This window comes from Rana temporaria, chromosome 6 (assembly GCF_905171775.1).
Source record: "Rana temporaria chromosome 6, aRanTem1.1, whole genome shotgun sequence".
NCBI classification, from domain to species: domain Eukaryota; kingdom Metazoa; phylum Chordata; class Amphibia; order Anura; family Ranidae; genus Rana; species Rana temporaria.
In genome coordinates, this window is record NC_053494.1 from 152,544,827 (window position 1) to 152,562,621 (window position 17,795).

Genomic DNA, 17,795 nt, shown 5'->3' on the forward strand with positions numbered 1-17,795 from the left:
CTTTTTAAAGTTTTAGTGTCATAAAAAAGTAGCTATTTACTTTGATGACAATTTATGTAGTTTCCTTTAATGATGGGAAACTGTTTGCTAAAAATAAAATTAAACAAATATATTTTCCACATCCATGGGAACATGCAATTCCAAAAGAATAAAAATTCCCCCGGCCTGTTAGCTATAAATACAAGAAGAATGACTGGGACCATCCTGTGAGTGACTCATCTATCTCAGGGGCTCTTAACCTATCTTGGATGTGGCCCAGATTCTGGCTGTGAATCAGCTTTGCTGGCTGTCTAAAGAATAATGGACTTCTTTTAGCTGCACAAAGAAGAGTTGCAGTGAAAAGCTGTCAATGGTGTGGCTGAGCAAGCCAAAGGAGTCATCTAATTCTTTGCCTTCACAGCCTGTGTAACATGTCCAAACCTACGCAGGTCAGAATGAATGACCGAGGAGTCATTCTGTATCTGTATCGAACTGCTGGATTAAATGGACCAAATCAGAAACTTTTCAGGACCAGATGTACCTCTAGGTGCAATATTTTAAGTCAGAAAAACAAGGTATGTGTACAAAGGCAGAGGAAAGCCAAAGGTGGTTTGCCTATAGGCTCCAGTGGTCCAACTTTATCCCTCCGCGATTGTATGATAACAAAAGAGGCCTTTAAATGACCCTCATAAATAAAAAAACTAATAGGGGTTCTAATCCTTCCCTACTCAATCTAAAACAAAACAAAAAATAAATAAAAAATTGCAATACAAATGTCCAGATTTTAAGTACGTTAAATGTAGAACCAATTTAATCATCTTTCTCGTTTTGCTACATTAAACTGAAATCCTTCCCGGAAGTGTTATTATGGTTTATCAAACTAGAGGAGAAATCAAGACAATGTTAAAATTAAACATTGTGCACAGATATCGATCCACTGCTGCCTCATACTATTTCTTGGTGATATCTTCTGGTTTGACGGCATGATTTATATTCTAAACTTCTCCCTTTGTAATGGAAAGGACAGGTTTTCAATTCTTGACATTCTTTACTCTCCAGGCCTTGTCACAGCCTGTACCTCGAGGAATGCTTACTCAGGAATCTCAATTGATAATTGCAGATTAACAAAAAAGGAAAAACCACATCAAAAGAATAGGGATTCTCAAGTGAGCATATCTGTGTGTGGACTCAATCACTTCCGAAACCTTTTACCCTCACCCACCAATCACACAGAGCTATTGTGGCAAATAAATGGAGGACAAAACATTACGCAGCAAGGGGCATACCAAAAACAATCAGCCTGAGATTAGTACGGGCCTGGGAACACGTTGATGTGTTTGGTTTTATTATACAGCTGTGTAGCTGGCAGACATAATGCATAACAACTACTGGGAATTAATTAATGCTAATTCAGGGCTTACAAGGCTGCAGCCTGTCTGTACTGTGTACAGATCTTCTACACATAATAGAAGGAGTCTTTTTGTGATGTGAACTAATAATCTTCACAATGCAATAGACTTAAAGCCAAATCTTTAAAAAGTAGGTGAAATGAAAATGTCTGTGCTGATCATAGCAAGGACATTGTGCTGGCATCCACTGAAAGTTAGAGAATATAATTAAGCATTTTATTGACTGCAACATCTACAGATACATGAATGTACATAGGCGTGTGCACAGGGTGTGCCAGATGTGCCTGGGCACACCTTAATCATCTAGTGTACATTAGCATTATTGCTCTGTGTGCCAGTGGGCAGAAAGGAAAGATCTCCCTCTTACCCGCTCTGCCATAAGAAAAGTACTTACGCACTTCTCTTTCACGGTGCCAGCAGGGAGATTAATATACCGGGACAATATACATGTAGACATACACACACATGCATGTGTGTTTGAGCTTTGGGGTGCACACCCTAATGCAATAGGCTACACACACCTATGCAAGTGTTGTTAAGATTATCAACCTAAAGTTACATAAAATTATAAAATACCCATTTCTTTTGGGGACATATAGAATAATCACTGCATGTACCTTTTAGTCAGTTCTAGGATTGTCACCTAAATGGGATTTTACCGGCTTGGCCAGTAAAAATTGTGCTTGTTGCCATGTTATTATTAGCAAAGAAAAGAGAGTAAGACATTTTTTTCCTAAAAAAACCTTGGGGCAACCTTAGTCATCTCATACACACATCTACTATTTTTTATATGTGAAGCCAAAACATTTTTCTTTATTAATCTTGAATAGAGTAGGGAATAAGTAAAACCCTATTGGGGGGATTGCCTTACACTTTCTGTCCTGAATATACAACTGGATGTGAGCGAAAATCTCTGAAAAGTGAAAAGCCCTTTCCTAGGGCCCATTGCACCTGATAAAAGTGTTCGTAAAATAAAAAATAAAAAAATAGGCTGTAATGCATGAAAAATAGAGTAGGCTAAATTTTTTCACACTCCATGCCACCACATAGGACACTGTCTGTTGCGGTGCACGGAGATATGTTGTGGAGTACACAAGGTGCATAGGGGGGCCTTTCAAAATGAATGGCAATGCAATGTACCAACACATGTAATGTATGGCACCAGAGATGATTGGCAGAAACAGGAGTCCCCACTGGAACATTTTTCATGACCTCCAATCTTGGGGACATGGCCAACATTTTGTATATACCATCACTTTCTGTCTAGTTATAATACTCACAAGGACAAACACAAAGGGTATCACAGATATTAATAAAAACATGAAAAGCGTTAAACCTTCCAAACTCTTTCTAAAACTAAAAAAAAATTGGGCTAGAGATTCACTTTGAAGCAGAAATACTATGGAAATTTTTGCTTTTAGGAATAGCTTTACCAAGCATTGCCCCCAGTTTATCCCACAAGGCAGTGTTTCTTAAAAGGATTTTAAGGTTCTTTGCATTGTGGGATCCACTGGGTTTTTCTAAGCACTGGCTTTTTGAAGAGTCTTTTTGAAGTGTCAACTTTTGCATATTTGGAGGGCTTCCAGCGTGCCATGCAGTAATGTATCTTCCAAAAAAGAATTTTGAATCACGCTGCCCAATATTCACATTTATTTTCTACCTGACACTGATATGTGTGTATTAATGCATGTGTATGTGTGATTGGGTCCTTAAGGAAACCTACCATGAAAGAAAAATGCTGCTTTGCCTGCAAAGATCTCGTACTGAAAATACTGAATACCTGCACACAGATCCAAGGGCATCAATACTTTACCCAGGAACAAGAATTCCAGGAGTTCTGACCTCTTTCTGACTTCACTGGCTGTATACTTGCTTCAGGGTGGTCACCCAGCAAATATTTGATGTTAGAGAATCAGAACACAATATTCAGGTCACTATCATATTTAGGAGAAGGATTAACAAAGGACATCCACCTATTTCTCCAATGGCAGGTTTCCTTCAACATTACCCAAATCAAAAATTTCACCTGGTGCCATCAGTCCTACTAATTTCAACCTGAACAAAATACAGTAAGATAGGAAAAAGCTACAGATCTTCTCTCATTCTTTCTTCATGTCTATGGTAATATTTCCACCTATAACACTATGTTTAAATAGGCATATATGCATCAGAACCGTATTCTGCAACAATTATGGGCAGAGAAGTACAAACCGGATAGCCATCCATAGCTATCACAATTACAAAAGTACACTTTTGTGAACAAACTCATGAAACCAGATAGCAAATTCTGCATTGACCACTCCTTAATCACCAGAAGGTTTGACTTTTACTTCCAGATGACTTGCTCTATGAGTAAGACACTAAAGAAGTTTGTGCTCCCAATGCCCCAAAGGTTTTAAATCAGACAAAATGACTGCTGATAAATCATGATCCGTGGGTGGTGCTGCAAATCCTTTCTTCATTCTTCTGCTAATTTTACATCCATTCAACTGTTTTATGGACCAATTTCGAACACTGAGCTGTTTTATACAGCCAGTTTAAATCTATCTGTAACAATCAATAAGTCCTGCCGAGTTGTGCAATTACTATGCTGGTAGCCCATTTGAGCAGCAATGATCAGTGTGTTTATTTGTAAAGTGAAAGATATAGAATATATAAGCTACAACAATATCACCAAGGAGTCTCCAGCAGAACAGGAATTAAAAGGTCTTATCTTTATAGCTTTCTTAATTTTTATAATTTATCAAAAACACAAAACAGTATTTCCATGATTCTAAATGTATAATTTATGAGAACTTAAGCAGCAGTAACGTGCCTCTCCCTATCACAGTCCATAGAGCAGACAACACAAGGTGCATAATCTTTAGACCCTGGAAATGCTCCAATAGGTTTCTTGAAGTGGCCTTCCTGGCGACTGCTTTATTTTTACTTCCACATAGGGCAGGTTCTGTTTGAGCCCAGTGGGCTGCACAGGCAAAGGAAGTCAATTGGACTGCTTGGCCACACTGTAGAAGTGAGGATAAAGTAGTAGAAGGAGCCACACAAACCCGGTAAGTACCGTACTTCATGGTTATAAATGTGAGTTTTATTATGGGTGTACCAAGGAATACCAATGGACCTTACATTAATTCTGTCACTTTAAGTTGCTCGCATTATATGCATAGTGATTTCAACAACTCTTGCAGTATTCACTGCCAAAGTCATCTGGACTGGGAAATTTATGGAGACCACCAGCCACCAAATGACAGATTGAATTTATTTTATAGAGAAGGGCATAGACAGATGAGATAACAGTTCAATAATAATTGTAAGGAGATTTAATTTAGAAAGGAATGTTTAAAAGTCCAGTGTATTGGGAGATGGAGTTTCAAAATGAGAAGCAAGGTTGTATAATTCAGCATATTATTGTACAAACTGATTTGGTATATATTGAGGATTGATAGTTGTAGTGCCATTGCTATCAAGTAAATAAGTACTTTCAGATCAAGATGAATTTGGCTGAATGTGCTCCTGATTTCAACAACTTCAATTTAAAGCAAGAATTGAATACTACATGAAAGGGTTCGGGAGCTGTTAAATCCAACAGGTACTGGAAAGGCAGTAGATCATAAATATTTCAATCTCACATCTCAATGCAATCTTTTAATGAATGTATCTAAACACAAGAACAAAAATGGAATGCTTAGCTGGTGTGGTCCTAAGGTGTGGTGGCTGATTTCATCGTTCAGGATTTTACCCTTTATTTTCATAATTTGATCCTACCAGTTACATAATCCCTGTCCTAGGGTGACAATACTCACTCACTATATGTATGGAGCAGCAGTTTTACAACACCAGGGCAGGAAGTGTGTTAGGATTACAAAATACCTCAACCAAAAGGGAGTAAATACGATTTTACTGTTAGGGTTTAAATACCCTGTAATCACTTGCTGGTACTAAGGTACTACAGCACAAGGACACTATTACTACAACCTCACTGATTGTGTGTAAAAAGTTCCTACTAAGATACCAATAAAATATTTTTCCCAGAGTTCTATAGCCCTCTTTGTCCTCTTTGCAACCATCTGCACTAATATTAGAGCAATTTGCCCAATTCTGATAAAAGGCATGTCTAACTTTGGAAATTCCATTAACAAAGGATAGCAGCTCCAAGTGCTGCTGTTTAAATGATAGAGAAGTACTAATTAACATATGTCTGAAAAACCTCTCCTCACCAGGACACAAGCAAAGAGTTTTCCACTCACTGGGGACAAGGAAAAATAATTTTTAAAAATGACAGTACACAATATTTTACCCTGTCAAGTCAATTTGCAAGCTGAAGCATACGGACATCAGACTGTCTAATAAAAACACGTTCTGCCTATTTAAGTAATTTTTACACGGATACTTTCATTTACAAGTCAACAAAACCCTCCAGATCGTATCTTACACTGCAAGAAACATTAAACGTCAGCCATTGTGACAATCTAGTCATACATCTTTCAGCCCTCATTCTCTACCTGAAACCTACACTAGTGTTCTTCTGTAGTAACTGAGGGTAATAATCCAGCATTACGAAGCAGCAATTTAAAAAAAAAAAAAATTGGCAAAGTGAAAACCTGTGAAAATGTGATTGCCACTATTTGCTACTTGTTTATATGCACAATAAATGACAACTGACTTAGAGTGGCCTTCTATTCCAAGGGTTCTCAACCTTTTTGAGACAGGGTCCAGTAAATTATTTGAAAACCTACCATGCTCCTACATAGAAGAATAAAGCTTATACTGACACAATAAAAGTATATGAATGCAAAACATGCATTGAAATGATGGAAGGCTCTGGTTGGGGCTGTGTGCATCTTTTGGGGATAGTGGGGGTGATTATGGAGGGGTATCTGCAGCTGACTTGGTGACCCTGTAGGGGATGAGGTTTCTGGAGGGGCTGGGGAGCACAGTGGGGGGTTGAGGGGCACTAAGAAAGGCTGAAGGCTTTGCAGCAGGTGGGGGTGGCATTTTAAGATTCTGGGTGGCATTGTAGGAGGTTGGGGAACACTGTGGGGGCTGAGTGCTCTCAACTGGCCTGTGAGCACTTTGGGTCACTATGAGAGGTTTGGGGGCATTATGGGAGCTAGGAGTCGCACAAAACTGTAAAGTACAAATGAGCAGAAAACAAATCCTTTATATGTAATAAGCAAATATAGTTTCCCAATGTATATAAACAATTACAAATTATACATAGAAACCCCTTTCTTTTTAAACCATGAACACGTGCTGATAAAATGATTTACATCAGCCCATATCTAATATAAAAATAAACAAAAATTCTTCTTAAAAGCCTAAATTTATTTAAATTGGAACTCCAGTCAAAGCTTTTTTTTATTTGGAACAGATTCCTCTATCAACGCCAAATGCAGATGGATGAATCTCCTCTGCTGGGCTATTGTATGCCGACCAGATGAAGCCAATGTTTGGCCAACAATTTCTTCAATTTTTTAATTGAATGATGGCAGGCCGGAAGGGGTAGACAGGGCCATGACATGAACCAGTTGAATTTCGCACAGTGTATGGCCAGCTTTACAGCCTCTGACAGGTTTTTATCACTATCTGGGGGGGGGGGGGGGTTGGATTTCCCCCTTCTTTCCCTCCTGGTGACAAATAATGAGGGTGGACACAAATAGCAATTACAACTCAAAGGAGCTTCTAACCCTTCCACACTATTTAAAACAAGAGGAAAAAGCTTTGGCTGGAGTAATAATTTAATGAATCCAAACAGAACAACCATTTATGTTGGTGCCCATTCTACTCCTGCCTTTGAAGGACAAGACACAGCAACTCATCATTCTGATTGATCTACACTGGTAAGTTGTAAAATACAACAAGTTGTGCAATTACTATGATGTCATTGCTTATTCTAAAGTCTTATTTCACAAGCCTGATAGACTTACTTACAATTGGAGAAAGATGTCTGTGTGGTCCAATGTACCCATAGAAAACATGACTGTTACCACTAACATCATGAAGTAATAGTAAAAACACTAGCGTTCCAAGTCAAATATAGATATTTCATGTTAACACATACCATTAAAGGGTGAGGACAAAAGCATAAAAAGAATAAAGAGACCCTGCTCTGTAAGGAGATTTTCCATGTTCTAGAGGAAAGCTGGGAGCCACTTCACTACCAGGCCGAAGATGAACTCACATTGGCCCACAATATACAGTACATTAGTTCCAACATATACACTCTCGAATTTCTCTTTTTTACCCACAGATTACGCCATTTACACAGTTTCTTGCCTGCCTGCCTGGCAATACAGGGCTCAGGTTTTGTCAGATTTCTGTGAATCTTTCAAAATCCAAGGTGTGGGTGGCCCTGCAGACAACACCTGGCCCAATAAACTTCAATTGAGAAAACAAAGGAGACAGAAGGAAAAAAAGTCAGCCGAACAGTGACTGCAACCATTTGGAGTCACTGTTTTTGTATTCTGACAGCCAACCTAGTTTTGTCAGATACAGACTTCCACTTTCACTGGAATCACCTATGTTGATGTATGATTCCACAGAAAGTTCTCAACCAACCCTAGCCCCCCCCCCCCCATATACACAGCTTGCAACCTCCTGGTTGGACATGTTACAGGTCCCAGGGGGCTACGGGCCCATTGACAAAGTACAGTGTGGCTCGTGCATGTAAAGTAGGGAGCCGGCTGTGTAGCTGCATGGAGTCACAACCAGCTTCCCACAGTAAACATATTGGCAAAGTGGACCCGAAGACGCTGGATCCCCAGGCAGGTAAGTGTGCTTTTATTAAAAGTCAGCAGCTACAGTTGTTGTTGTTGTTTTTTAAATGACTAACGAACCTCTTTAAACTCTTATTTGCCTACTAAAGCTGGACATACACTGATCAAAATTCTGCCAGTGGAACTTGTATGGGTGTGTTGCTGTCCCTGCTCAACAGAATTTGATTGCTTGATCAACTTCTGTTGAAGGAACATATTGGAAACATTTTTTTGCTGATCAAAGTATTCTGATAATGGTCAGTGCAAAATCCGACATGTAATGCACTTGCTCTGGCTGGACAGAAAACAAAAAAACAAAAAACGAACCGTGTATGGCTAACTTCACTTCTTTTGCATTTAAATTCTCTGCCCGTAGACCAACCCTTCCTGTGCCAAATGATAACAGCACTGAGACCCCCCCCCCCCCCCACACACACACACTACAATAAACTGTTTGCTGATTTAATGTAAATTGAAGAGACTTTTTAAGTAGGCCCTTTCCCCAAATAGCAGTTGGATCTAAGGCTTCATGTACATTAGCAGCTCCTAAGCTTGGCGTTTTTTTTCCCAAAGCGCCTAAACTCAACTCCATAAAACCCAATGTACACACAGTCTTTTAGCAGAGTTTAGGAGCTGCTGTGGTTAGGTGAGGTTCAACCTCCCTCAACCTCCTTCTCCTGAATAAGGAAGGATCCTGTTCAAGATAGGAAAGTTTTGACCGCCTGCCGCGGGAAAACTCGAAATGTGGGAAAACCGCAACAAAACCACAGCGCAATTTTGCAAGACAGCAACGTGTAAATTAAGCCTTAAGGTGATTGTACAATTGGCTTTTATTGTGTGTGCCTAGATCTGTCATAATTATGACACTGATACTTTCATGATATTTAATGCAGGGACTGGTGGAATTTCGATCTGTGTATGGGCAGGGTGGTTGCACAGAAGTCAATCTACTCCTGAACAACCACCCTCCTGGAGATCGATTCATTATTTCCATTGAACCCGCTGATTGAAATAAAAAAAATGACCTAAGTGTGGGCTGCTTTAGGCTCTGTGCGTACTGCAGCAACACCTGCTGTGCTAGTTTTTCTACGTGTTTTTGAAGCGGAACCATTTATTTGAATAGGCCTCCCTCTGCTCCAAAAAAGCTCATATACCAAGATATGGCACAGAGCCAGGCACATTTGGTGGCAAAATTGCACCGCGTTTGGGATGCCATTGCATCGCAAACCCGTCCTACGTTTTGCTGCGATTCTGGAATCGCGGTCAGAATCACACGATTTTGTCCGCAATTCCAAAACGCTTTGGTGTGAATCGAACCTTATATCTTCAAAACACTGCTGTCCTCAGCCAGCAAAGGTGTCATACCAATTTCCAGACCTTGGACATTTTGGTCTGCACGTATTTGCAAAGACACCTTTTTATAAGTGTTTTAAGCCTACGGAAGTTGAAGTTGAATGAGAGATGGAAAGCCACAAATCACCAACAGTCTTGCCTTAGAGCAAAATTCTCCATTACTGCTCAGAGAAAAGCCGGTAATATCTGTCTGCAGGGGGCTGTTCACAAACTCCCATCTTGGCTTTGCAGATGGAATATCAAGTTTAACACATTTTGGGGGCAAGACCAAGCTTGTTTGAAACACACAGGCTATAACTAAATTATGTCAGTCTTATGGATGGTTTGGTAACTAATTCATACAGAAGTCATGCTGATACATAAAAGCAAAAAATAAATAAAAAATGTAATACTATAATTGGTTTTGAACAAAATGCAAGGGACCTGAAGATCCTTCTACTCAGGTCACACTTCTGAAGAAAGCATAATACAATAATACTAGGGGGTTGTTTACTAAAGGTAAATAGACTGTGAACTTTTGAATATGCAGTTGCTCTTGAGCTTAGAAAATGAGGTAAAGCTTCACTTTACAAAAAACATCCAATCACATGCAAGAAAGGAAAAAAAAAATGCATTTTGCGTGCCCATGATTGGATAATGGAAGTCAGCAGAGCTCTTCCTCATTTACTAAGCTCTGGAGCAACTGCCCTTGCAGAGTGCCATTGCACTTGCAAAAGTTCACAGTCGATTTGCCTTTAGTAAATCAACCCCAAAGTATAATAGCTGGAGAACCGCAAGTGCATACAAACATTTATAATAATTAAAAAGTACATTTTGAAAAAAAAATCTGTTAATATACATCTTCAATAAGAAAAAACAAACAAACACTAAGGCAATCACTACACTAGCTTCAAAAGCGGGCGTTTCAATGTAGTTTTCAAAGCTCCATGAACGCCTGTCAAAATAGTGTGCACTGCAACAGCCAGTGTTGCTGATATTGTTGCATATGCGTTGCTTTGCTTCACGCCAAAATTGACCCAATAGTACGTCTTTCTCAATACTGGATATATTTAGATTTATATATCCAGTATTTTACTATAGTTGCCCTTAGAGCCGGTTCACTCAGCCACCTGACAAGTCGCACTCCGCTCTGTTAACTGAGACCGTTCTAATAGGAGCGACTCAAGCTTCTTGTACGACTTTTTGGGCGACTTGCATTGGCTTCAATACAGAAGTAATTTAGCAAGTCGCCTCTGAAGTCATCTTGAGATCACCTTGCCGAGTCGCCCCCAAAGTCGTGTCGCCCCGGTGTGAACCAGCTCTTAAAGCCCCCTGTGTACTTCTTGGGGGTACCTCTTCTCTTTTCCATGGTTACTAATTATAGGGATGTTGGCAACGGTAAAGTGCTGCTATTTTTTGTGGTGATTTACCACCAATTTTGCAGCGCTATTCGGCTGCTAGAGGGGCGGTTTTACCCCCCCTCCGCTAGCGGCCAAGAAAGGGTTAAAAATCACTGAAAAGTGCCTCTGCAGAGGCGCTTTGCCTGTCGGTATAGCCGCGGTGTCCCATTGATTTCAATGGGCAGGAGCGGTGGAGGAGCGGTATACACACCGCTCCTTCACCACTCCAAAGATGCACCTAGCAGGACTTTTTTTTACCGTCCTGCTAGCGCACCACTCCATTGTGAAAGACCTCGGGGCTTTCACATTGGAGAAAGCAGCGGCTGTTTCAGGTCGGTTTACAGGCGATATTTTTAGCGCAATAGCGCCTGCAAAAAGACCCAGTGTGAAAGGGGTCTTATTGATAAGAGCTTCAGTCTGATTGGCTACTTTGGATTACTGCATCCTGATGAACTTTACTGTCTGTAAATAAAAAACTGTCCTGGGAGAAATACAAAAGATGCCCTTGCTTAAAAATGCTGACTGCCTGGCTGCCCCTGGTTTCAGTACCTTTTAAGTCACCAGACCATGAACAAGTGTAAAGGGTAGAAAGTCAAATAGAGGTCAGAATTCCTGGCAGCCTCCATATTCTCTTACTGTAATTTTGTCTGGAAATAACAATATGCTAATAATAAGTATCCTAAAGGCTTGGTTTATATTGCAATGTGTATAGGTTTTGTGGTTGTAGAAAAATGTGGTTGTAGTCTCTACACAAGTCATCCTCAACCAGCGTTTCATGCAATCCTGGGATTCCATTGGAGCAGCCTTTCTCAACCTTTTCAACACAGAGGAACCCTTAAAATGACTTCCCGGTCTCATGGAACCCCTGCTACAAATGACTATAGCTACAACAGCTCATGATACATTAGTCTGATGGTCGTTGGGAAGAATGATCCTTACACTTGTGGTCACTGGGAAGAATTACCAGCTCACCGATAGGTAAAAGGATCAATGATGTCAGTGGGAACCTCTCTTTAAATTCCTCAAGGAACCCCTAGCAACCTCCCTAGAGTTGCATGGAACCCTGGTTGAGAAACCCTACCTAGAGGTAGCCAGAGGTTCCCTGAAACTCCCATTCAATGGTACCTGCATAGTTCCAGGTTCAACACTATCTTGACTTTAACAGTCTTTTTATCTGACTGGAAAGGTGAGATTTTGGCAACCACTGTAAGGAGGGCATTCTTCCCACTGGCCACCAATATAAGGGGCATTTTCCTAAAGCCTGGTACAGAAGGGGCAAATATCGGAGGGTATCAGCAGGTTCAACAGAAACCGGCGGGCATTCGGCCTGTGTGTACAGCAGCTTGTCCGACCGTTCGGCTTCTGTTAAAGGGGCACGCCACAAAAAAACTGCCGATTGGCGTCCGATCATTGCTCTCAGCCAATGGCTGCGTGCACTGAACCATGACCCTGGCAGTCCCCCTGTCAGAACACAATAGCTCAATGGGGAGATTGCTGTATTAACATCGGATAGTTAGTACGGCAAGCTCCTCAGTTTTTTTTGTTCAGCCTGTTGGGTTGACAGAAAAAAAAACTGATAGTGTGTACCTAGCTTAAAGGGGTTGTAAAGCTTAGTGGTTTTTTTTTCACCTCAATGCATCCTATGCATTAAGGTAAAAACACCTTTCACTCTCTGCCCCCCCCCCCCCGTGCCCCCATTTTACTTAACTGAGCCCAGAACCTCCGCGGGCTCGTTCCCATGTCTTTCTGTCAATCTTGGCTCCTCATCAGATGATTGATAGCAGTGCAGTCATTGGCTCCCGCTGCTGTCAATCAAATCAATGACCCGTTGCGCCAGGGGGTGGGGCCGAGTGATACATTTGGCGGCTATGGCCGCCCACTGTATCACACGGGAGCGTGCCTGCAAGCTAACCCCCTTGGGAGAGCGCTTCCCAGAGGGGGGGTTAGCTCTTGCGGGGAGGAGCCGAGACAGCCGCAGAGGGACCCCAGAAAACGAGGATCGGGGCCACTCTGTGCAAAACAAACTGCACAGTGGAGGTAAGTATAACATGTTTGTTATTTAAAAAAAAAAAAAATTCAACCTTTACAACCCATTTAATTCTCCAGATGATCTAATCTTAGGAAGGGTCTCCTGAGACCTGACACATGGGCACTTCAAACACTTCAATAGGGATTGCTCCACTTTGCCACTATGCTTTGTAAACTTTGGTAACAAAATCATATACGGACTGTATTCTCATGTATTGATTCTTCAAATCCTTCCACTCTCTATCCAAAAAAGAAATAAAAAATAATTGACTTGACATATATTTTCATTCTTGGACGCAAAAAAATGAACACATTCTACAGATTTCCTCTTCTTTCTTTTCCATAAAAAAACTCCCAAGTACTCCAGAAAAAGAACCTGACCGTAGAAAACGTCAATCATTCTCCTGGTCATGAAAACACCCCAGTTCCTGCTCAGGGTCACAAACACAGACATATACAATCCATAAATGTTAATGTTTGCCAACACTGAACTTGCTGTACGGTGCATAGAACAAGTAACAATTCCAGCCAGCACAACAGGTGAAGGAGCGAGCGTAGCTGGGAGAGTGCAGCCATGGAAGGGGGCATCACATGAGTGTCACCCCACCCCCACCACTCTTTTCAATGTCCCACACCATCACCTCCCCTAATCCCTAAATAACTCCTTGAAGTTTCAATGTACTTCAGCAGCAGAAGGGAACAAAAAAACGAGAACAGCAAGTGAATGAAACTTATTCTGAGGCTGGGAGAGCTGGATCCTCTTACCTTTCTCTTGGCAGTAGGCAGTAAGGGCGAGATAGGAAACATAGAGCAGCAAGATCCCACTATACCTGTAACATAATATTTATATAATATGCATGATACATAATATAATACATAAAATGTACATAACATACATAAAATATAATGTAATACACAAAATGATACATCATATTTACATAATATACATGATACAAAACATAATATAATACCTAATACACATGATGCATAATATACATATTGTACATAAAACATACCTTTTACATAATATAAATTACACATAGAAAATAATCCATAGGCAACATAATATACATAAAACCTAATCTATACACTAACATGATACATAATATACATAAAACATAATAAAAAACATAACTAACATGATACATAATATACATAAAACATAATACAAAACAACTAACATGATACATAAAACACAATCTACATAATGGTGGCCACATCCTCCAATGAGCAATTTAATCAAAATGATCAAATTAGCAAACAATCGAATAGCAATGACATCCCTTCCGATTGATATAGACTAAGGGGCAGATCCACAAAGAGAGTACGCCGGCGTACTTTCAAATTTCCCGCGTCGTATCTTTGTTTTGAATCCTCAAAACAAGATACGACGACATCTTGGTTAGATCCGACAGGCGTACATCTTCGTACGCCTTCGGATCTTAGATGCAATTCTTCGGCGTCCGCTTGGTGGCGTTCCCGACGTAATCTGCATCGAGTATGCAAATTAGCTATTTCCGACGATCCACGAACGTACGAGCGGCCGTCGCATTCTTTTACGTCGTATCTAGTCGGCTTTTTCCGGCGCATAGTTAAAGCTGCTATATGGTGGCGTACTCAATGTTAAGTATGGCCGTCGTTCCCGCGTATAATTTAAAAAATGTTATTCCGTTTGCGTAAGTCGTCCGTGAATCGGGCTGGACGTAATTTACGTCCACGTCAAAACAATGACATCCTTGCGACGTCATTTAGCGCAAGGCACGGTGGAAAATTTAGGGACGGCGCATGCGCAGTTCGTTCAGCGCGGGGACGCGCTTCATTTAAATAAAACACGCCCCCTACTTGCCGCATTTGAATTGCGCGCCATTACGCCGCGAGAGATACACTACGCCGCTGTAACTTCCGGCCCGAATTCTTTGTGGATTCGAAGCTGGGAACAGTAAGTTACAGCGGCGTAGCGTATCTGACATACGCTGCGCCCAATTGTTTGTGAATCTGCCCCTAAATGTCAATCGGATCTGATCAAACTGAGCGGATCCACCACTGTGGAATATTTTCAATCATTTTGCATCAATCGGCAGCACCGGGATACTTTGTTCATGAATGTGATCATATATTAATCGATCAGATTATGCGAGTTACGTGATGCAAACACAGTTGCTATCAATAACCTGCAGTCATAAAATCTGATTCAATCCAAACTATTGATCAAACTCCACTTCCTTGTGTGTAGCATATCAATTGAATGGGCTGTCTACTATAGACTGAATATTTCTATGAGTAGAAATTGATCAGAACAGTAATTGATCAGTTTTCGAAGTGTGTATGGCCGCCACAAAACATAATATTAACAAGATTGACTATTCCTATCAGAAGAGATTGATCAGAAAAGTAATTGATCATTGATGGAAGTGTGTATGGCTGCCACAAAACATAATATCAAGATTGACTATTCCTATCAGTAGAGATTGATCAGAAAAGTAATTGATCAATTTTCGAAGTGTGTATGGCTGCCACAAAACATAATATCAAGATTAACTATTCCTATCAGAAGAGATTGATCAGAAAAGTAATTGATCATTGATGGAAGCGTGTATGGCCGCCACAAAACATAATATCAAGATTGACTATTCCTATCAGTAGAGATTGATCAGAAAAGTAATTGATCATTGATGGAAGTGTGTAAGCTGCCACAAAACATAATATTAACAAGATTGACTATTCCTATCAGAAGAGATTGATCAGAAAAGTAATTGATCATTGATGGAAGTGTGTAAGCTGCCACAAGATATAATCTTAACAAGCTCTACAGTATAAAACAAGTCCTGCACCCCATGCACTACTAATACAATGATCTGAAGAGGGGAGGGGAGCAGACAAAAGAGCCAGGCGATCTGATTATGTAAATCGCTGCATTTTTCTGTAGAACCTGCGAATTTGTCGCAGAAATCTGCGCAAAAGATTGCAAGATACAGAAACTTTAACAAGTTACCACAAGTTGCAAAACTTTTTCTTGCAGCAGAATGAACGCAACACAGAAGTTTTAAAGGTAAAGAGCAAAGTTTTAGGAGTAGATCTCAGGATCCCAGGTCACCATGCAGAAGTGGGAGGCAGAGATCCATTGTAAAGTGAAGGGAATGGTCTTACCTGAGAATCATGTCCAGTCTGGGTCTGATCAGAGCTCAGTGCACTCTCACACACTATTAGCAATGCACACACTCACACACTCACACCCGGCTCTTCTCTGCTTTGTGATAAGAAGTCTGCAGAGGGTGCTGGGCGCTCCGCTCCGGCTCCGCAGGGTCCTAGTGCGCACCCACGCCTATCTGCACACTCCTGATCTTTCTCCTTAAAGTTCACAGCGCTGTCAGAAAATTCCACAACTGTGTTTCGGGCTGATGTGTCAGGAAAGGCCGGCAATGAGAGCTGAGCCCAGAATAAAAATGATAGGATCTGGACAAAGTGACAAGAAGTGACTATAGTGAGCACCTGCCAGGAGCCTGACCCTTCCCTGAATGGAGAGAGTACCCTGGATGGGCCCTTCTCTACACTTTCATTGCCTGGGGGGCCAATACAATGGAGCAATGTTCCCTCCTTGTACAGATCACTAGGTGGATGGTGCATTGTACAACCACAGCCAGACTCCATTCACACTTGTGCGACCCCATCATTGTCTGTTATAAGTTATAACCGGTCAAATATATGCGACTTAAAGTCGCAGTGACTTTAACTACTTCAATACCAGGCACTTTCCCCCCCTTCCTGCCCAGGACAATTTTTAGCTTTCAGCGCTGTCGCACTTTGAAAGACAATTGCGCGGTTACTGTACTCAAACTAAATTTGTATAATGCCGCGTACACACGATCATTTTTCGGCATGAAAAAAAACGTCGTTTTTAAAAACGTCATTTAAAATGATCGTGTGTGGGCTTCACATCGTTTTTCGGCTTCTGAACATGCCGCATTTTTTAACGTCGTTTTCAAAAATGTCGCTTTTCGGGTTGTAAAAAATGATCATGTGTGGGCTAAAACGACATTTTAAACCCGCGCATGCCCAGAAGCAAGTTATGAGATGGGGGCGCTCGTTCAGGTAAAACTACCGATCATAATGGAGTAAGCACATTCATCATGCTGTAACAGACAACAAAGCGCTAATCGTCTTTTACTAACACGGAATCAGCTAAAGCAGCCCAAAGGCAAATAAAACTTCCCCTTCAGAGTGCCGTCGTACGTCACCGCACTTTTTTCATAATTTTTTAAAAACGATGGTGTGTGGGCAACGTCGTTTTTAATGATGAAGTTGGAAAAACGTCGTTATTTGGACATGCTGAAAAACAAAGTTTTTTTTCATGCCGAAAAATGATCGTGTGTACGCGGCATCATTTTCTTCCCACAAATAGAGCTTTCTTTTGGTGGTATTTGATCATCTCTGTGGTTTTTATTTTTTGCGCTATATATGAAAAAAGGCCGACAATTAAAAAAAAAAACTGATGGACACTGATAGGCAGCACTGGGGGCATTGCTAGGTGGCACTGGATAGGCAGCACTGATGAGGAGCTACTGAAGGCATTACTGAGTGGCACTGATTGGTACTTTGATGGGGTTACGGCATTACTGATAGTTTTTTATTTTTGCAATATATACCAAAAAAAACTGATGGGCACTGATAGGCGGCACTGATTGGCAGCACTGGTAGGCGGCACTGATAGGTGGCACCGATAAGCAGAACCAGGGGCGGACTGACAACCTATGGGGCCCCCGGGCAGTAGGAGATTATGGGGCCCCTGGGCAATAGAAGATTATGGGGCCCCCAGGCAATAGGAGATTATGGGGCCCCCAGGCAATAGGAGATTATGGGGCCCCCAGGCAATAGGAGATTATGGGGCCCCCAGGCAA

General features: G+C 41.1%; 1 protein-coding gene across 1 annotated transcript in view; it reads right to left on the reverse strand.

The window, feature by feature from the left end:
- The window catches only part of COL18A1 (collagen type XVIII alpha 1 chain), a 243,257-nt gene extending 227,092 nt beyond the window's left edge, over positions 1-16,165 (reverse strand). Inside the window, exons 1-2 of the mRNA XM_040357625.1 lie at positions 16,048-16,165; positions 13,666-13,730 (exon numbers count right to left, since the gene is read on the reverse strand). Coding sequence (XP_040213559.1) covers positions 13,666-13,730; positions 16,048-16,058 — 76 coding nt within the window. The 5' untranslated portion in view covers positions 16,059-16,165. The remainder of the gene's footprint in view (positions 1-13,665; positions 13,731-16,047) is intronic.
- Between the last annotated feature and the right edge of the window lie 1,630 nt (positions 16,166-17,795).